General features: G+C 36.7%; 1 protein-coding gene across 13 annotated transcripts in view; it reads right to left on the minus strand.

Annotated features, from left to right (window-relative positions):
- CCDC91 (coiled-coil domain containing 91) overlaps positions 1-22,888 on the minus strand; it is a 395,166-nt gene that overhangs the window by 177,411 nt on the left and 194,867 nt on the right. For 11 of the 13 annotated variants that reach the window (XM_070789912.1, XM_070789908.1, XM_070789900.1 and 8 more), the window contains one exon: positions 1,242-1,319. The exons of the other annotated variants lie outside the window; for them this stretch is intronic. In XM_070789912.1, coding sequence (XP_070646013.1) covers positions 1,242-1,319 — 78 coding nt within the window. The remainder of the gene's footprint in view (positions 1-1,241; positions 1,320-22,888) is intronic. 13 annotated transcript variants of the gene reach the window in all.

The following is a 22,888-nucleotide window of genomic DNA, read 5'->3' on the forward strand; positions in this document are numbered from 1 at the left end:
TTAAAATGAAATGAACTTCTATCTTGTCTAGGGATGAAGTTGAATCAACAAATAATGTCTACACTCCACATATAATAGAAGGATTTTTTTAAACAGTTATTATAATAATTAACAATAAAAAATAAACTAATGCCTAATTATACAGGTAGAATTAAGCCAATTATGGTGCATGTATATATACATATATGTGTGTGTGCATGTGCATGTGTATAAATATAGAATGTAATAGTCTAGAACAATGACAAAAATAGGATAAGTTTATATATACTGACATGAAAATATATATTGACAAGTAAGTATAGCAAGAAACAAAAGAATAGATTGAGTAGAACATATTTCTAAAAGCAAATCAAAATTATATAGCATGATATGAGTAAATATGTGTGTGTATGTATTTAAAGAGAAATCTCTAGAAGGATGAATATCAAACCATTCACATGTGATTACTGGGGAGAACTGTTGTAATTTGATTTCAACAAGAAAGCATTCCTTAATTACTTTATGGGAAAAAATGATCTAAAATGAAATTTAGGAAGGAAAAGATTTTGTCATTAAACTCTGAATTTGCTTTAAATGTTTAAGTTTATGCTGCTACTGCTGCTGCTAAGTCGCTTCAGTCACGTCTGACTCTGTGCGACCCCATAGACGGCAGCCCACCAGGCTCCGCTGTCCCTGGGATTCTCCAGGCAAGAACACTGGAGTGGGTTGCCATTTCCTTCTCCAATGCATGAAAGTGAAAAGTGAAAGTGAAGTCGCTCAGTCGTGTCCGACTCTTAGTGACCCCATGGACTGCAGCCCACTAGGGCTTAGCTTACTCAGAATAATACTGAGTATATCATTGATATTGATACTTACTTAATGTCAAATCTATTTAACTTGTTTAAAGAAAAAAAGTATGACAATAATTTTCAGATTTATATATCTTTTTTTCCTATAAAAGTAGAATCACAGTAAAGACCAAAAAAGCTAATCCAGCAATTAATTCTATAGCATTTTGCTTTAAAACTTCAATCTGTGTACTCAAATATTCCATAAGTTCTCAAATGCAGAGCAACATCTAACATTACCTTTGTAATTTACCAAGTACACTTTCAATGAGCACTATTGATCAACAGAAAGGAATTCCATATGAAAATATAATAACAATTCTATAATTTGTGATTATTTGCATATACATAATGTTTTTACTAAAATCTGCCAAACTTTAAAAGAATAAAGGAAACAGATTCTCAAATAACTACCTTATATTCATCCACAATAATGCTGAGGGCTTCATGACCCGCTTTCCTCATATCTTCCAATTCTTGTTTATGCTTTTCCTGAAAGAAAATAAGAAACTAAGCTATGATTTGTTTTTGTTTTTTTTGTTGTTGTTGCTGTTGTTTACAAAATAACACACCACTGACTTTTGCATTTATAAGTGATGTGAGTGATTTGTGGCACACCAATGTTGAAGCTGAAAACAAAGAGAAACCCATTCAAAAAAACTTTGTTTAAAAGCATTCTGAAGATAGCAATGTGAGATTAAAGGGAAACCATAATTGAGAAAGGAAAACCATGCTCACAGGTAAGATAACCCAAGGCAATGGTGTTATCTCTTGAGACATCTGGCAACTGTGGACCTGGATCTAGAGACAGGAGGCCCTGTGTCATCCAAAAAGCCAGAACCTTTTTTTTTTCGTTACTTCTCCAGTAATACACACATGTCAACAGTTCAATATGTGACAAAATTTGAGAACTACTAGATTAAGGAGAACAAACCCTCATTCTACCTTCCAAGGAAAGGAGAAGCTGAACTCTCTTTGGAGAATGTTAACATCCTACAGAACCTTTCCAATTTTTCAAACACAATGTAAAGCTTTTAATGCAAATTATCAGAAATGATAACAGATGAGACCAAAGAAACATAAAATAGAAAAGACAAAAGAAATAGACCCATGGGTGATTCAGATATTAGTTATCAAAAAGTTTACAATATTTATGAATAAATACACACAAGAAAATAGAGAAGTGGGGAAAGTGGATAGTACAGAGAATTTCTTCAAAGAATTGGAATTCATAAAACAAATTCTACAACTCAATGTGATAAATGAGGTAAATAATAGGTAAAACAGCAGAAAGCAGGATTAGAGGACCAAAAGATAGGGAAAACCTACAGCAAAAGAGAAATAAATGATTGAAAGTATATTAAAAAAAAAAAAAACCTTTAAAAAGACAAGAGACAAAATAAAAAGACAAATATTTATGTAAAACAATTGTTAAAAAAATAATCCAAAGAAAGAAGAAAAAATAAAATCTAGCAAGACAGGAACAATAAAATGATGAAGAAAATAAAAAACAAAAATTTCTAATATTACTCATGAATTCAGGATATTATACAACCAATAGATTTTTCTAAACAAATAGTAAGATATTGTTAAATATTACAGCAATAAATATGAAATTTTAGGTAAAATGAAAAAACTCCTAGGGAAAAAAAAAACAAAACTGAAAGAAGATGAAATAAAAATTCTGAAAAATTTTGTATGTGTTTAAAAAAAAAAGTACCTATCTTATATTAAGAACAAAATAAAACTTCTGACCTAGAAACATATAAGTGCAGATTATTAAAAAGGTTACTTTTAATAAACAATTAATAAATAACAGAACTCTTACACAAAATCTTCCAGAGAATGGAAAAAGAGGGAATATTTCCCCACATATTTTACTAAGAAAGCATATCCCTTATACTTCAATCTGCAAAGATAAAATTATGAACCAATCTCTTTTATGAAAACAAAAACTAAAATTCTACATAAAATATTAGTAAATGGAATCTAGCAATAAATAAATAATACATCTCAACCAAGTATGATTTATTTTAGGAATGTCAGGTAGGTAGAAGTGATGCACACCATTTCAGACCTGAACCACAAAACCTCCAACAAATCCTCCACACACTTCCTTTGTCCCCCACTATTTGCTTGCTGATGTCATTGCCCTGGATGACAATTAAAGCCATGTGCTGTAAACAGCAGGAGGGCCTCTGTCAGCCAGGGACTCTGAATGACTACATCATCACCTCAGTGGACTTGGTGAGCAAATTAATGATATTTAGGAAAAAAGACAAGAAAAACAGTTCTTGTTCATGTATTCTTGTGAGAGTATGTGCCAACTTGGCTTGGTCATGGCCAATTCTATGCGACCATATGCTCTGTAACCCTCCAGGCTTCCCTGTCCATGGGATTCTCTAGGCAAGAATACTGGAGTGGGTTGCCATGCCCTCCTCCAGGGGATCTTCCTGACCCTGGGATCGAACCTGCATCTCTTATGTCTTCTGCATTGGCAGGCCGGTTCTTTACCACTAGTGCCACCTGGGAATGTTACCAATTCCTCATTTATAAACTGCTTATACTTAACTTATTCAAGAATTGTTATTTCATTATCAAATTCTAATTGCCTTTTCCAGTATATAGCTTTATGTATCTTTCTCTAGCTAAATCACTCTTTACCAAAAAGCCTAAACATAAAGGACCAATAAGGGCCCTTGATATAGACACTGATTTTTCTTGGTATGATTATCAATCTATGGCTCATGGCAGCAATCTTTTTTTAAAGTCATTTTCCCATTTCTGTGAGAGTTGTTTTCATTTCAGTTGCTCAGTCATGTCCGACTCTTTGCAACCCCATGAATCGCAGCACTCCAGGCCTCCCTGTCCATCACCAACTCCCAGAGTTTACACAAACTCATGTCCATTGAGCCAGTGATGCCATCCAACCATCTCATCTTCTGTCATCCCCTTTTCCTCCTGCCCTCGATCTTTCCCAGCATCAGGGTCTTTTCCAATGAGTCAGCTCTTTGCATCAGGTGCCAAAGTATTAGAGTTTCAGCTTCAACATCAGTCCTTCCAATGAACACCCAGGACTGATCTCCTTTAGGATGGACTAAAGAGTTGTTTTAGTCAAAACTAAATAACAAAGCAGCAAAATCCAATCACCTAGTAAAGCAAGCTCATACATTCTATTATACTAAAAACAAGCAAACGCATGTGGACAGCACCACCAACTCATCACTTTCGAACTCCCATTCAGGTCAGGTTATCTCACTAATGGTATGTGACTTTCATAAAGGCACCTAGGAGGGCAAAGGTATCAATTTCTATGATGAATAATAACATAGATTTTGTTTTTCTTAGTTTTCAAGATTTAAAAAAATAAAGAGAAACAGGTATTATGACATTTTCTTTTCACATCACATTCGAACATCTTAAGCAGTTCTTGAGAAGCATATACTCTACCTTAATGCCATTGATTAATAACAAACTACGGAGAAGGCAATGGCACCCCACTCCAGTACTCTTGCCTGGAAAATCCCATGGACGGAGGAGCCTGGTAGGCTGCAGTCCATGGGGTCGCTAAGAGTCAGACATGACTAAGCGACTTGACTTTCACTTTTCACTTTCATGCATTGGAGAAGGAAATGGCAACCCGCTCCAGTGTTCTTGCCTGGAGAATCCCAGGGATGGTGGAGCCTGATGGGCTGCCGTCTATGGGGTCGCACAGAGTCGGACACGACTGAAGCGACTTAGCAGCAGCAGTAGCAGCATATAAAATAGGTTACATGGGCAAACAAATTCTGGAAATTAACAATATGTATTACAATATTAAACCTCCTACAAACCGAGAAGCAAAGAAACAATTTAATTTTACTAAAACCAAGATTTTTCAGACTTAACTAATTAAATGTTAATTTACTTTTTTCTCTCATTGACAATACCTATTACCAACTAATCTCTTTAATTCAGAATTGAAATTTAGAACCAAAAAGGTCCAAAAGCTTTTTAGTGTTTTACAATCTAAAGCAAAGCAAATTCATTTAGATCTGCTAAATGAAACAGAATATATTCTACTTTTACATCATTATTTAGAAATTGAAGATGAATATGCACCATTTCAATAACAAAGTTTGACCATTCAGCAATTATGGTTCTGAATAATGACATGAACCATTAAAAAGTATTGGAGTGCTATTAAAGGAACACACAGAGTACAATATATTAAGCAATTCATATAACAGGTCTTTCAAATAGACATTTTATAAATGATAAAAATGTTCTATGACATATTTTATTGCAGTTGAAAATAAACACTTAACCCATGGCTACATCTTCTTACATCAAAGGAACAGCAATCTATTGCTTTGCACATGCCTTAGAATACAGCATGTGCTAAGTTGCTTCAGTTGTGTCTAACTCTGTGCAACCCCATGGACTGTAGCCTGCCAGGCTCCTTTGTCCATGGGATTCTCCAGGCAAGAATACTGGAGTGAGTTGCCATGTCCTTCTCCAGGGGATATTCCCATCCCAGGACTGAACCCGAGTTTCTTAATCTTCTGCACTGGCAGGTGGGTTCTTTACAACTAGCGCCACCTGGGAAGCCCCTTAGAATACAGTAGCTATTGACAAATGCTTGTTGGATTATGCTGAAATTCTCATTATTGATATCAGTTCAGTTTAGTCGCTCAGTCGTGTCCGACTCTTTACGAACCCATTAACCGCAGCACACCAGGCATTCCTGTCCATTACCAACTCCCAGAGTTTACGCAAACTCATGTCCATTAAGTTGGTGATGCCATCCAACCATCTCATCCTCTATGATCCCCTTCTTCTCCTGCCTTCAGTCCTTTCCAGCATCAGGGTCTTTTCCAATGAGTCAGCTCTTCGCATGAGGTAGCCAAAGTATTGGAGTTTCAGTTTCAGCATCAGTCCTTCCAATGAATATTCAGGACTGATTTCCTTTAGGATGGACTGGTTGGACCTCCTTGCAGTCCAAGGGACTCTCAAGAGTCTTCTCCAACACCACAGTTCAAAAGCATCAATTCTTCGGTGCTCAGCTATCTTTACAGTCCAACCCTCACATACATACATGACTACTGGAAAAACCATACCCTTGACTAGATGGACCTTTGGTGACCAAGTAATGTCTCTGCTTTTAAATATGCTGTCTAGGTTGATCATAACTTTCCTTCCAAAGAGTAAGTGTCTTTTAATTTCATGGCTGCAATCACCATTGGCAATGATTTTGGAGCCCCCCAAAAAATAAATGATAGAAGACTGAACAACACATACACCAACTATAAGAAATGAAACTATAGAATACATCACCCAACAACAGAATACACATTATACTCAAGTAGACATGAAACAATCTCCAGGATAGACTACATGGTAAACCACAAAACAAGTCTTAATAAATTTTAAAATACTGAAGTTATACAAAGCATTCTCTTCAACTACAAGGGAATGAAATTTGAGATAACAGTAAAAAAATGAGAAAATTCACAAATTTGTAGAAATCAAACAACATATTCCTATGTAACCCATTAGTCAAAGAGGAAATCACAAGGGAAATTAAAAATCTATATTAAAAAAAGAAAACATCAAACCAATAACCTAACCTTTCACCTTAAGGAACTAGAAAAAGAAGAATAAACCAAAGCAAGCATAATGAAGGAAACTAAAAGAAAATAAAGAAAAGAATAGAAATCAATAGAGAAAATCAACTGGACCAAAGTTGGTTCTTTATAAAAAATCAGCAATACGACAAACATTCATTGACCAAGGCAGGAAAAAAAAAAAAAAAAAGAGATAAGGGATAAGTCAAATTAGTAAAATTAATAACAAGGAAAGGGCTTACTACTGAACTTAAAGAAACAAAAAGAACATACAAAAATATTATGAACCACTAAAAGACCCTGATGCTGGGAAAGATTGAAGGTAAAAGGAGAAGAGGGTAGCAGAGGATGAGATGGTTAGATAGCATCTCCAACTCAATGGACATGAATTTTTGCAAAGTTTGGGAGAAAGTGAAGGACAGGAAATCCTGGCACACTACAGTTCATGGGGCTGCAAAGAGTCAGATATGACTTAGTGACTGAACAAAAACAACATGCCAACAAATTAGATAACAAAGTTGTAAGGCACAAATTCCTAGAAATATGCAAACTACCAAAATTGACTCAAGAAGAAACAGAAAACCAAACAGACCTATAACAAGTAAGGAGACTGAATCCAGTAATCAAAAACACTTCACACAAAAGAAAATCCTTTCAAATGACTTTAGTGGTGAATTCTAACAAATGTTTACAAAAGGATTAACACCAACCTTTCTCATATAGATGAGAAAACATGCCCTAACTAATTCTATAAGGCCAGTATTACACTAATGCAAAGCCACACAAAGACAACACAAGAAAAAGACAAAGCAGTAAGCAGAATCCAACAGCATATTTAAAAGTCTATAGCCTAGGACCAAGTGTAAGTTATCTCAGGAATGTATAGGTGGTTCAACATATAAAAATCAATCCATTTAATATACCACATTAAAACAATGAAGGAAATAAAAGCCTGCAAGATTATCTCAGTACCTAGAAAAACAGTGACAAGATCAAGCTAACTTTCATGATGAAAATATTCAGAAAATTAAGAACAAAAAGCAATATCTTCAACCTGATAAAAGACATTGTGAAAATCCCTTTTTCACTGTGGAAGCACCATTTTACATTTCAACCAGCAAAGTGGAAGGGTTTCAGTTTCTCCACCTCCTTACCAATACTTATTTTCTGAATTTTAATTACAGCCATGCTGGTGGATGCCAGTGGTTTTGACTTGAATTTCTATAATGGCTAATGATGTTGAACATTTGTTTCTTTGGAGAAATAGCTACTCAGTTTCTCAAACAGCTGAAATCATATTATTGATGAAAGACTGAAGACTTTCCCCTAACATCAGGAACAAGACAAGAATGCCTACTCTTTCCAACTCCATTAAACAGTATACTGAAATTCTAGCAAGGGCATCAGGCAAGAAAAATAAATAAAAAGAGTTCTTAGAAATTATTAGATTAGAAATGAAGAAGTAAAACTATCCTGATTTTCAGAAGACATGATTTTACATATGGGAAACTGAAAAACTATTAGGTCTAATAAACAAAATATTATTAAATACTATTAAATAAACAAGTTCAACAACATTATAAGAAACAAAATTAACACACAAAATCAGTTGTATTTCTACACACTTTCATGAACAATCCAAATATGAAATAAAGAAAACAATTCCATTTACAATAGCATAAAAAAGGTTAAAATACTTAGAAATACTTTTTTACCAAAGAAGTGTGAAATTTTTACACTACTAACTATAAAACATTGTAGAGTCTTAAAAAATAGGAAGGACATCCTGTATTCCTGGATTTGCAGATTTAATATGTTAAGTGTCACCACTCCCAAATTTTATCTATAGATTCAATGCAATCCCTATCAAAATTCCAGTGACTTTATTTTGAAGAATCAGACAAGCTCATCCTAAAATTCATATAGAATTGCAAGTGATTATAAGTCGCTAAAATAATTTCAAAAAATAAAGCAACGTCAGAGGACTTACACGTCCTAATTCCAAAACTGAGCAAAGGGCTGCAGTAGCCAAAACAATGTAATATTTGCTTAAGGATAGAGGTTCCAGTGGAAAATAAAAATGAGTGCTTCAAAATAAGTTTATGTATCTATAAGCAACTGATTTTTGACAAGAGTAAACATGTCAGTTCAATAGGGAGAGAATAATTCTATCAACAAATGATGGTGGGAAACTGGACACACATGCAAAAGGCTAAACCTGGAACCCCAACTCACATGATGTATAAATATTAAAACCAAATGAATCAAATTCCTGAATCGAAAAGATAAAACTACTAAATTCTTGTAGGAAAAGATAGGTACACACCTTTATCACCTTGGATTAGGTAACAGTTTCTAAAACTATGACACTAAAATATAAGCACAAGCAAAGAACCTAAATACCTAACTTAAAACTTTGTGCATTAAAGGATACTACTAAGAAAGCAGAAAAGAAACCCACTGAATATCTGTAAAAATATCAACAGATCTAAGATCTGTTATCCAGGATATATAAGCAACTCTTGTAAATCAGCAACAAAAAGATAACCAAACTTTGAAAATGGGCAAAGAACTTGCGTAGCTATTTCTCCAAAGAAACAAATGTTCAACATCATTAGCCATTATAGAAATTCAAGTCAAAACCACTGGCATCCACCAGCATGGCTATAATTAAAATTCATAAAGTAAGTATTAGTAAGGAGGTGGAGAAACTGAAACCCTTCCACTTTGCTGGTTGAAATGTAAAATGGTTCTTCAACACTGAAAAGGTTTGGTAGCTTCTCAAAAAATTAAAGGTAGATTTAATTAAACATAGACTTACCAAATGTCCCAGAAATTTCACTCTTAATTATACACCCAAGGGCATTGAAAATATACATTTACACAAAAACTTGGACACAAACGTCCACATGAGCATTATTTAATAATAGCAAAAAAGTAAAAACAATGTAAATTTTCATCAACTAATAGCTTTTTTAAATGAAGTATTATCCATACAAGTGAATATTCTTCACCCATAAAAGGAATGAAATGATACATGTTTTAATATGAAAGAACCTTGAAACCATTATGCTATGCCGAAGTAGCTAGACACGAGAGGCTGCATATTCCATGGTTTCATTTTATGAGGAAATGTCCAAAGTAGGTAAATAGGTAAAATAGGTAAATCCAGAAACAGAAAGTAGATTGGCAACTGTCAGGCGCTGGGGGAGAAGAGACCTAGGGAGCAACTGCTTAATGCATTCAAGGCTGCTTCAGGTGATGATACTATCTGGCCAGTTAGATACTAGTGACAGTACAACAATATTGTGAATATACTTAAAAAAAAACACTGAACTATATTTTATATCATTTTAAATGATGAATTATACGTTCTGCAAATGTTACATGAATGCCAAAAAACTACACTGGTGGAAGAAAAAAATAGTATGTTTGTGTCAATTTAATTTTCTTTGATTTTGCTATTTCATTTCTAATTTTGTTTTACTCTGATCAGAGAATGCTGGTTTTAAAATTTTACTTCTTGGAATTCACTGAGGTGAAATATTTCTCATAAACAACCAAGAGAATAATAATCTTTACGTTTCTGATTGCTGAGAACCATTTGCAGCTTTTAAAATAGAAAACCAGTTAGCTGTGCTGATTCATACTTTATTTTAGTATTCTAATTATCTTACATTATTTTGTTGGCATATAGTGTGTTTTTTAAAACGTCTGTCATGGATCTAATTTTATTTTATATTTAGATTGACTATACAATTTATTTTCCAAATTGGGTCACTTTTGAGAATAAAAGGAGTTTCTGTTAATAACTGCACTGCTGCTGCTGCTGCTAAGTCACTTCAGTCCTGTCCAACTCTGTGCAACCCCATAGACGGCAGCCCACCAGGCCCCACCATCCCTGGGATTCTCCAGTCAAGAACACTGGAGTGGGTTGCCATTTCCCCCTCCAATGCATGAAAGTGAAAAGTGAAAGTGAAGTCGCTCAGTTGTGTCCGACTCTTAGCGACCCCATGCACTGCAGCCTACCAGGCTCCTCCGTCCATGGGATTTTTCCAGGCAAGAGTACTGGAGTGGGGTGCCATTGCCTTCTCCCTAATAACTGCACTAGGATAACAGTATAAATATAGACTATCCTGGGAAAACCAAAAAAGCAGAGTCACTGGAGTTACAGATTTCCAAGGTATTATTTTGAAAAACACTTTGTTTAAAGTCACTAGAAGATGTCTCATAATTGACTGTTACTGCTGCTAAGTCACTTCAGTCGTGTCCGACTCTGCTCGACCCCACAGACGGCAGCCCACCAGGCTCCTCTGTCCCTGGGATTCTCCAGGCAAGAACACTGGAGTGGGTTGCCATGTCCCTCTCCAATGCATGAAAGTGAAAAGTGAAAGTGAAGTCGCTCAGTCGTGTCTGACTCTTAAGGACCCCATGGACTGCAGCCTACCAGGCTCCTCCGTCCATGGGATTTTCCAGGCAAGAGTACTGGAGTGGGGTGCCATTGCCTTCTCCCATAATTGACTGTTAGGGGTCTATTTTTTCAGGTATACATGTACATTTTCAAAATAGGTCCCAGTCTTCTTTCATATCATGTAAGGTGGTTGAATTACATTTTTCATACAGTTCTGTTTCACCTCTTTAGTCTTCCTCTTCGGGGAATCCAATTACACACATACTGGATCGGGTAAAAACGAACATACTGTTTGTTTTCTATAATTATTCCTTTCTCTCAAATTCTTCTTCATTTATGTTAGTTTTCATTTTGTCATGCTTTATTATTTTTTTCTTTCTATACTATTGCATTCCCTCTTTTATTCCTTCAGGCTTAATCTTCATTTTGGGATTTTTTTTCTTTTATGTCTTTTTTCTATCAGCTATATCTTATTTGTTCTTTTCTCATTTCTGAACTGTTGTTCTATTTCTGATTTTTCCTGCTGTTCAAATGCTTCCATCACTGTACTCAGTTCCGCAGCAATCCTTTTCTCTTAACCATGTAGTAGTTTACTCTGAGTTGAAGTTAGCCTGAAGAACTTCCTCATGATTCTAGGGCTTCCTCTTCTGTTGCTATTATAAGGTTTTAAAAAGAAAAAAGTGTTTTTCCAATGCAGCGACTTCTTGAGTACTTTCTGATAAATGCTTTCTCTGATACCCTCCCTACCAGTATCTGAACATTCTCCCCCTTCAGTGTCTGTCCGATGCTTTACCATCCTCCTTAGCATGGATGACTTTAAGATGGGTACTTTCTCTGTGTATTTCCAAAAGAAATGAGGGCTCAGAGACTCAGCCAGCTTTAGCTGCTGTCCTCAGTCCTTCCAGATCCTCTACTCTGAGTGGGAACTGCTTCTTTTGGCATGGCAATACTTGGGTCTCTAGGCCCCCAGAACCACCCTAAATCCCCTTTATGTTCCCCTCCATCACTCAAGCAGGGATGTGAGAGACATGCCTATCTTGTTGCCATCAATGGTTCAGCTCTACTAGCTTCTGCACCATAAGTCATATAAGCATAACTGACATCTATTTTCCTATTCAAGATGTTACTTATGGACTTTTCCCCCTTAACTACCTTAGACTAGTTTTTTTTTTTTTTTTTTTTTTTTTTTAAGAAAATATAAAAAGATTCAAAAATCATGTAGCCTCTATTGCTGCCAATCACCAAGCCCAATCCACCCCTCTTCCTTCTTGAAATATTTTCTTCATTCGTTTCTTCTCCTTCTCAGTCCATCCTGTTTGCTATTCTTCACTGCCCCAATCTCAAACTGCAGGAGTTCCTGAGAATGAGACCTCTTCTTTAACTTGTTCAACTGATAAATAAACTTAAATATCATCTTTGTACTACTTTTTAAATTTTATCCCCAATTCTGCCATAGCTAATCCTCAGATTTCTTTATCTAGCTGCCTCTTAAGCTCTTTACATGTATATCTAAAAGAAATCTCAAAATTAACATGTCCAATGTCAAACCTTTTATTTTCCTTTACTAATCTTCCCTTCGCTCAAAAAAATTCTGAAATCATTTTTAGTTTCTCTCCTTTTTTCCCATCACAATCCACAAGTAATATGTCACAAAACCCTACTGGCTTGATGTTCATTTTTATTTCTTTAACAAAGTCTTTAACTTTGTTAATGTCAACAAAGGCTAAAACACCTGATTAAAATTTCTTTAACAAAGTCTCTAGCAATACAACTGTGTGCCAGGCACTGTTCCAAACCCTTTGCAAATATTGGGTCATTTATTTACTTATTTAAACCTCCTAATGTCTCCATCTCATGATCTACAATCTGGACAGTTGTCAACATCTCCACTGCTACTTCTCTAGTCCACACTACGATCATTTCTCAACATCCCTGCCTCTTTGATTCTACCCTTCTTCCAAGACTGCAGCAAAAATAGTCCTTCAAAACTTGAAAGTGAAAGTGAAGTCGCTCAGTCGTGTCCGACTCTTTGCAACCCCATGGACTGTAGCCTACCAGGCTTCTCTGTCCATGGGATTTTCCAGGCAAGAGTACTGGAGTGGGTTGCCATTTCCTTCTCCAGGGGATCTTCCCAACCCAGGGATTGAAGCTATGTCTCCCACATTTTAGGCAGACACTTCACCCTAAAACTTGAGGGCAATCACAAAGAATGTAATTTCTATGATGGCATAAATTGTTCACCACAGTATCCGTAACATGTAAAATATTACCAGGCATAGTGTGGGTACTCAATAAATATCTGTTAAATAAAAAAATATCACACATCTGACTACAATTTCTAAGCTTCCACATTACTGCAAATAAACTCTATAATCCCTCTCATAGCCCAAAGTTATACCCCTCTCTCCCTAAATCTTCCATCTGTTGTCACTGGCCTTCCTCAAACCATTATAAGCACATTATTACCATAAGGCTATTGAAGTTATTTGCTGTGTTTGATATACTCTTCACCCCAGATATCACACACTCATTTCCTCTGAATACTACTCAAAAACCATTGTACCAGAGGGATGCTCGATGACCACCCTATATAAAACAGCACACACTCATCATTGTCCACTAATCATGCTTTATTTTTATTCATTGCACTTATCACTACTTACTGTTTTGTACTCTTCATTGCCCATCTTTCTCACATACTGCGGAAGATAATGATGATACTCTTAACCCTATGGCACTTTGGAAAGTGAAGAAAAGACTGACAGTAAGGAGATTTCAAAATCTGACATTAAGTTCAATTTAGGAAGGCGAAATTTCACTTGCCATTGAACATACATATCTCAAACGGCACCTTGTATATAATGTCAGTTCACTAAATAAGGACTGAATAAAGATGAGATTGAATGGACAGGATCTGAAGGCCAAATACATTAGGTAAGTAAGAATGGTGCTCAACAGAGAGAGTTATTTAAAATCATAATAAGAATTGTTAAAAATGTATTTAAAATTTGGTCTTCAAAAAGAAGGCTATTTGATAGATTCACATATCTGTTTGTTGAGTGAATGAATGAATGAGATTATGATCAATGTTCTTTTTCTGATATAAGCCCAGCATGTAAATTAAGAAACATCTTTGAGCAGGTTTCTTTACCTATTAAATAAGAGAGTTGGATGAAATCATTTCAAAAATATACTACCAACTCCTGACAGACATGTGTTTGAGAAAAGTCCAGAAGATAGTGAAGGACAGGGAAGTCTGGTGTGCTACAGTCCATGGGGTCGCAAAGAGTCAGACACAACTTAGCAATTGAACAACAATGAATAACATTCTATGATATCATTGTATGATACTGTATGTTAAAACTAGCTAGATAAATCAACCCACTTTGCTTACTTCAAAGTTACTGATGGTAATCATACAACTACATTGTAACAGACCAGGCTTCCCAGTTACCAAAAGAAAAACACAGGAATAACCAAATAGTCATACATGGCCTGAAATTCTTATTTCAAGAAAATAGAGCCAAAAATTTACAACCTATGTTCAAAGCAGTCAAAACCAAATCTGACCACAATGATAGCTTTCTTTCAAAATGTCAAACCCCAAACCATCATTAGAATGGGAAAATTCAGGAAAATGCCCTCACCTTAAATAAAGCTACAGAGTTTCTAAACAGGACTTCAAAGGTAAGTTTTTTCAATGCATTTATTTTACAAATGAGGAAACTAAGGCTGAGAGACCAAGAAATTTGTTCAAGATCACTGAGTTATCAGAGAGGGCAGGGCAAAGGCTAAATCACATCTTCTGATCTGCCAGCCTGATGTTTACTAAAAAATATCATGACAAAGACTGAACTATCTGATATCTGAGTACATTCCAAACTGCTTTTTAATAGATTTGCTTTCTATAAAAACTCATTAATAAATAGACTAATCTGTCATAAGTCACCCCTTCTGAAGGACATGAGTTTGAGTAAACTCCAGAAGATAGTGAAGGACAGGGAAGCCTGACATACTACAGTCCATGGAATTGCAGAGTCGGACACAACTTAGCAGCTGAACAACAATGAACAATATCTGATGAAAATAACACACAAACTGATCACTCTTGGTAAAAATGAAATGGTCATTCATCAATTCATTACTGTCAACCAGAAATTCTGGTCTGACAAAAATGTGAAAGGTGCTTTTCAAATGTTACCAGAAGCACATTAACCAATTCTCTGCTACCCACAATCACCCAATATCAATCCTTTGTCAAAATTATTAAACATACATTAACTCTAGTATTTTAATATGCCTGCACGTTTGTTGCTGAAAAATTATCTTTGATTGAATACACGGGTAAATAGGAACCACAAAATTAACAAATATAGATGTTTCATGGGAAAATGAGAAACTGGCAACTTTAAAAAAACTTTAAAATCTCATTGCTATATTGATGACAAAACTCTATTCAAATATTTGAATCACAATTCATGCAGAAAAATATTTTTAAGCCAAAGCTTATGGGAAAAGCTGATAAACACTTAACAATTCACATTATTATTGGCCATTAAAAAATCCAGTAGAACCCATACTGTGTGCTGTGTGCACAGTCGCTTCAGTCGTGTCCAACTCTGTGCGACCCTATAGACTACGGCCTGCCAAGCTCCACTGTCCATGGGATTCTCCAGGGAAGAATACTAGAGTGGGTTGCCATGTCCTCCTCCAGGGGCTCTTCCCAACTCAGGGGTCAAGGCCATGTCTCTTATGTCTCCTGCATTGGCAAGCAGGTTCTTTATTACTAGTGCCACCTGGGAAGCCCATACTAATCATCTCTAATAAATTGATTGATGCATAGTAGCAGGATCCTCTCCAGTAAAGATGGTAAAAGGCAACATTTGACTGATGTATTTGGAATGAATTATTACAGTAGTTTAAAAAAAAAACTTGAGAAGGACAGAAGGTAGGAAGCAAGGAATGGAGGGAGGGAGGGAGGGACAGAGGGAGAAAGGAAAATTCACAAGTCCAATCCACCATTCTACTTCACCTATTAGAAAGCAGTTGCTTTTCACTTTCCAAATTCTTTGGCCAAGAACAAGTCTATAATTAGGCTGAGCATAATTAGTAGAATATAATTAGCTAATATAGCCTGATTGAGAAAAGTTTTCTAATTCAGGTGTCATCACCACTCTCTCTCTGAAGCCACAAGATTATATCCCTTACAAATCCACTATATTGGGTAAGGCAGTCATAACCATCTCCAGATATTCCAAAAGGAAATTTGCAGGGCAAGAAATCAAAATAAAAATAGTGGGATAACATCTAACCAATGCACTGAAAGATTTGGAGTGAGAAATGGTATAAACTGCTCCCACCAAAATCTGAAGAATCCAACATATGGCCCAATTATAAATGTCAGAAAAGCACAAAGATGAAATTATCCCATAGGAATCCACTTTGTCAAAACAGAACAAAAACAATAAAACACCACCTCTCCATCTCTTACTGACCCCACATTCAATAGCTGCAACAAGCCTAGTTGTGTTCTATAATAAAGAAAAGTAGGTTTCACTGGCATGATGCAGCAAAGTCTTTCCCATTGAATGTACGTTTAATCTTTGCCTCCTTGCCCCCTCATTTCTTAGTTTCCCTACACAACCAGTAAAAACAATACATGACAGGATCCTTCAAAGTATTACCAAGTCAGTTTCACAGGCTAACTCAAATTCTTAGCCAAATATAAAAAGGGAGAAAAAAAATAACACAAGCATGGAAGAATCAGCCTAAAGGTAAAGTAATCTTACATATGGAAATAAAGCCTTAGTGCCATAATCAACTGTATCCAGTACTGAAACAGACACCCTTAATATGTATGTCCCATTAGCTTAAGATTTCCAAAATTTTTCAAAGAGTTAATTTTCATGTCTGGCCCTGACCCACTAATGGCCAACTTAGCCCACCTGTATGGATTTCATCAGCACACAGAACCCAAACTATTGGCTCTGTGTCCCCCTCTCAGTCAAAAAAAACATAATGAAACAAGCTTCTTCTCGAACTTTTCTAACAGATACAATGGATGATGGTATGCAAAAAAAGTCCCATGATGTCTTCACACCAGCACTGAGGTAACTGACTTTCCTACATGCCACCTTACAAAACGCAAATGTGACAACGTCACATCCATGTCTAAAGCAAACTTTTAGGAAAGAATTAATACCTTCAAATGAGAAATGAGTAAGCAGGCCATAGCCGATTTAGTTTAAAGATGAAAACAACTACTCAAGTGCAATCCGTAACAGAAGATGGTATGTTTATAGCAGTGCCATTATTGTTGTCACTATCATTGCTCTGTTAACAAAACAATTTCTCCACCAAATATAACCCATTAAAGAATAAAGGCCAAATCCTTCAAAGCCTGAGAATTTGGCCCCTTGCATAACCCTGGCTAAATTCTTAGCTAATTTGTTGATTGGATTGGCATTGCTCCTATTGCTACTTCAATGTCACCTTATTATTTGCTCCAAAGGGAAAGGCAGAAACTCCACTCTGTGCCACATTTAAAACAAATTACTATTTATTTTCAACTTTGTTAAAGTCTTCAAAGGCAAAGTGCCTTGAGAAGCAGATGCTCAAAGCTAATTCAAGCCAAACAGAAAGAAAAGAAAGGAATGGAAAGGAGAAAGGGAGAGGAAAAGATGATGAAGGAAAAGGAGGAAGGAAGGAAGAAAGGAGGATAAAGACAGGGAAAGAAGGAAGAGCAGACAGCTTGCAACAGTTAATGGGAAAGACTTATGCCTTACGTATACATCTACAAACATTACCCCACCATTCAGTAAGGATATCAACATCATCAAATTCTAATTTCTTACAACTTTTCTCATTTTAAGCCTGCTCTCCAAAGTTTGGCTATATTTTAAATTCTTATAACAGAAAGGGACTTTCTAACAACACTGTCTCTCAAAATAGTTAATATCTTGATGGAGAAAAGAAAAATGGCTTAATAATAAAAGTCATTTTTTCATGTTTTCATCATTTGTCTTCATATTCTGAGTGTTTCTATCCACATATTATGATTTGCATTCACATTTTAAAATACACTGAGATTCACCTTTGGTGCCCTGCAGTGGATTGAACTGTGACATCCTCAAAAGAGATAATCTCCTAATTGCTAGTATCTGTGTATGTAATTTGGAACTAGGGTCTTTGATATCCCAAGATAAGATTACCTTGGACACAGAGTGAACCCTAAGTTCTAAGATTAGTTTCCCTATAAGAAAGGGGAGTGAGACTAGTGAAGAAGGAGGCAGAAACTGACTTCAGCTACTTCAAGGCACAGAATGCCAACTCCAAGAACATCACTGCCAACATGTTCATTTTAGACTTTATTTCCTGTATCTGTGAGAGAAAAAATTTCTGCTATTATCAGTCATCAAGTTTGTTGAACCTAGTTACAGCTTTAGGAAATACAGGTTTCATGTGAAATGTCAGGCTTGATGAAGCATAAGCTGGAATCAAGATTGCTGGGAGAAATATCAATAACCTCAGATATGCTGATGACAACACCCTATGGCAGAATGCCAAGAAGAACTAAAGAGCCTCCTGATGAAGGTAAAAGAGGAGAATAAAACAAATGGCTTAAAACTCAACATTCAAAAAACAAAGATCCTGGCATCCAGTCCCATTACTTCATGGCAAAAAGGCAGGGAAACAGTGGAAACAGTGGCTGACTTTATTTGAGCTCCAAAATCACGGCAGATGGTGATTGCAGCCACGAAATTAAAAGATGCTTGCTCCTTGGAAGAAAAGCTATGACAAACTTAGGCAGCGTATTAAAAAGCAGAGACATTACATTGCCAACAAAGGTCCATATAGTCAAAGCTATAGTTTTTTCAGTAGTCACAGATGGATGTGAGAACTGGACAATAAAATAGGCTGAGTGCTGAAGAAATGATGCCTTCAAACTGGTGCTGGAGAAGACTCTTGAGAGTCCTTTGGAATTCAAGAAGATCAAACTAGTCAATTCTAAAATAAATCAACACTGAATACTCATTGGAAGGGCTGATGCTGAAGCTGAAGCTCCAATACTTTGGCTACCTGGTGCAAAGAGCCGACTTAATGGAAAAGACCCAACTCAATGGATAAGATCCTTATGCTGGGAAAGAGTGAAGGTAGGAGGAGAAGGAGACAACAGAAGATGAAATGGTTGGATGGCCTCACTGACTAAATGGACATAAGTTTGACCAAACTCAAGGAGATGGTGAAGAACAGGGAAGCCTGTCATACTACAGTCCCTGAGGTTAAAAAGAGTTAGACACAACTGAGTGACTGAATAACCACCACCTGTTTATTGGCATTAATCCTTTCAGATTACACAGGAGATGCACAAGGTTTTTAAGAATGTTATACCAGCAAACCTGGATGGAGAGAAAGAGACAAAAATGGAAGGAAATGAGAGAAGGGTACTGGATTTCTGGGATTCTACAAAGAACAACAACAACAACAACAAAAACACAACAAAAAGAGCAAATGGCTGTCTGAGGAGGCCTTGCAAATAGCTGTGAAAAGAAGAGAAGCGAAAAGCAAAAAGAAAAGGAAAGATATACCCATTTAAATGCAGAGTTCCAAAGAATAGCAAGGTGTGATAAGAAAGCCTTCCTCAGCAATCAATACAAAGAAATAGAGGAAAACAATAGAATAGGAAAGACTAAGATCCCTTCAAGAAAATTAGAGATACCAAGGGAACATTTCATGCAAAGATGGGCTCAATAAAGGACAGAAATGGTAGGGACCTAACAGAAGCAGAAGATATTAAGAAGAGGTGCAAGAACACAGAAAAACTATACAAAAAAGATCCTCATGACCCAGATAATCACGATGGTGTGATCACTCACCTAGAGCCAGACATCCTGGAATGTGAAGTCAAGTGGGCCTTAAGAAGCATCACTACGAACAAAGCTAGTGGAGGTGATGGAATTCCAGTTGATGTATTTCAAATCCTAAAAGATGATGCTGTGAAAGTGCAGCACTCAATATGTCAGCAAATTTGGAAAACTCAGCAATGGCCACAGGACTGGAGAAGGTCAGTTTTCATTCCAATCCCAAAGAAAGGCAATGCCAAAGAATGCTCAAACTACCGCACAACTGCACTCATCTCACACGCTAGTAAAGTAATGCTCAAAAATCTCCAAGCCAGGCTTCAGCAATACATGATCTGTGAACTTCCAGATGTTCAAGCTGGTTTTAGAAAAGGCAGAGGAACCAGAGATCTAATTGCCAATATCTGCTGGATCATCGAAAGAGCAAGAGAGTTCCAGAAAAACAGCTATTTCGGCTTTATTGACTATGCCAAAGCCTTTGACTGTGTGGATCACAATAAACTGTGGAAAATTCTGAAAGAGATGGGAATACCAGACCACCTGACCTGCCTCTTGAAAAACCCGTATGCAGGTCAGGAAGCAATGGTTAGAACTAGACATGCAACAACAGACCGGTTCCAAACAGGAAAAGGAGTAGGTCAAGGCTGTATATTGTCACCCTGCTTATTTAACTTATATGCAGAGAACATCATGAGAAACGCTGGGCTGGAGGAAGCACAAGCTGGAATCAAGATTGCTGGGGAAAAAACCAATAACCTCAGATATGCAGATGACACCATCCTTATGGCAGAAAGTAAAGAAGAACTAAAGAGCCGTTTGTTGAAAGTGAAAGAGAAGAGTTAAAAAGTTGGCTTAAAGCTCAACATTCAGAAAACTAAGATCATGGCATCCGGTCCCATCACTTCATGGCAAATAGATGGGGAAACAGAGTAAACAGTGGCTGACTTTATTTTTCTGGGCTCCAAAATCACTGCAGATGGTGATTGCAGCCATGAAATTAAAAGACCCTTATTCCTTGGAAGGAAAGTTATGACCAACCTAGACAGCATATTTAAAAGCAGAGACTACTTTGTCAGCAACGGTTCGTCTAGTCAAGGCTATAGTTTTTCCAGTAGTCATATATGGATGTGAGAGTTGGACTATAAAGAAAGCTGAACGCACAAGAATTGATGGTTTTGAACTGTGGTGTTGGAGGAGAGTCCTGAGAATCCCTTGGAGTGCAAGAAGACCCAACCAGTCCATTCTAAAGAAAATCAGTCCTGGGTGTTCATTGGAAGGACTGATGTTGAAACTCAAACTCCAATATTTTGGCCACCTGATGCGAAGAGCTGACTCATCTGAAAAGACCCTGATGTTGGGAAAGATTGAAGGCAGGAGGAGAAGGGGACGACAGAGGATGAGATAGTTAGATGGCATACCAACTCAATGGACATGAGTTTGGGTAAACTCCAGGAGTTGGTGATGGACAGGAAGGCCTGGCATACTGCGGTAATGTGGTCGCAAAGAGTTGGACACAACTGAGCGACTGAACTGAACTGAGCAAGGAATACACAGGCTGATAGTGCTATATAGCTATAAACATACAATAAACTTCAAGTAAAAGCAGGAAGATTCTGAGAACAGAGCCATGGGTTGAGAGGCTAGGACCATGGACCTAGATGCAGAAGCTCAAGCTATGTGTACAGTCTGCAGAATCATGAAGAGGGTGACAAAGCCACTGATGTAGAGGATGAACAGGCCAGAACCATGAGTACAGTGGGCAAAGCAGCTGCAGCCATGCACCCAGATACAGACTAAGCCAAAGTCACAGTTACAGAGGCTCACTCAACTGCAGCTTTCAGCCCCCAGGGTGGAGCATCAAGCCGGACAAGACTATTCTCAAGCCTTAAAAGCTAAAAGACCTTGTGCTTCTGTGTTTCAAACTTGCTTAGATCTGGTGGTCCCCATTTTTTACTTCCAATTCCTATTTTTTGAAATGGGAATGCCTATCCCATATGTGTTCAACCACTATATTCTAGAAATTGATGATTTGTTATATAGTTTGACAGATGTACCAGTGAAGAATTCTGCCCCAGGATGGATCATATCCAGTCTCACCTGTATCTGGTTTAGATAATTAGTAACAACATTTGGGATTTTCTAGCTAATGACACTTAGATGGTATTTTAGACTCAGAGCTGTTACTGATATGAACTGAAGTTTCTGGGGATGTTACAATATGGTAAATGTATTTTGTACTTTGGAAGGGCAGAAATTTGTGGAGTTCTAGGGAGCAGGCTCTAATGGATTAAACTGTGTCCTTAAAAGATATATCAAGTTCCTACTTTCTAGTACCTATCAATTTAAAAATTTTTATAAAACAGTTTTTAATTAAGTTAACAATTGTGACATGATATCATCTTGGATTTACTCTAAATCCAACGATTGGTTTCCTCTCTCTCTTTTTTAACATATAACTGACATATAATGTTATTCACACAGTCATGTCTGCCTCTTTGCAATCCCTTGGACTGTATCCTGCCAGACTCCTCTGTCCCTGGAATCCTCCAGGTAAGAATACTGGCAGGGGTAGCCAATCCATTCTCCAGGGGATCTTCCAGACCAAGGGATCAAACCCAGGTCTCCTGCAAAGCAGAAAGATTCTTTACCACCTGAGCCACCCAGGAAGCTGAATAACTGACATATAACAAAGTTATGTTAATGTCAGGTATACAACACAATGATTCAATATTTGTATATACTGCAAAATGATCACAATAAGAAGTCTAGTCAACACTGGCTACCATATATATAGCCAGAGAGTTTCTTTCCTATAATGAGAATTTTTAAGATCTGTTCTCTTAGGAACTTTCAAATATGCAACACAGTATTTGTACCGATAGTTACTATGCTTCACGTTACACCCCCAGGAGTCATTTAATAACTGGAAGCTTTTGCCCTTTGACCCACTTCACCCATTTTTTCCCACTTCCCACTCCCTGCCTCTGGCAACCGCCAATCTGTTTTATTTCTAACCTTGGTTTGGTTTTCTTTTTATATAGTTCTATTTGTGTATTTTTGCTTTTGTTGCCTTTGTTTTTGGTGTCAGATCCTAAAAAATCATTACCAAGCCCAATGTCAAGGAGCTTATTGCCTATGTTGTATTCTAGAAGTTTTCTGATTTCAGTGTTTAATACATTTGGG

This window comes from Bos indicus, chromosome 5 (genome assembly GCF_029378745.1).
Source record: "Bos indicus isolate NIAB-ARS_2022 breed Sahiwal x Tharparkar chromosome 5, NIAB-ARS_B.indTharparkar_mat_pri_1.0, whole genome shotgun sequence".
Lineage (NCBI taxonomy): Eukaryota > Metazoa > Chordata > Mammalia > Artiodactyla > Bovidae > Bos > Bos indicus.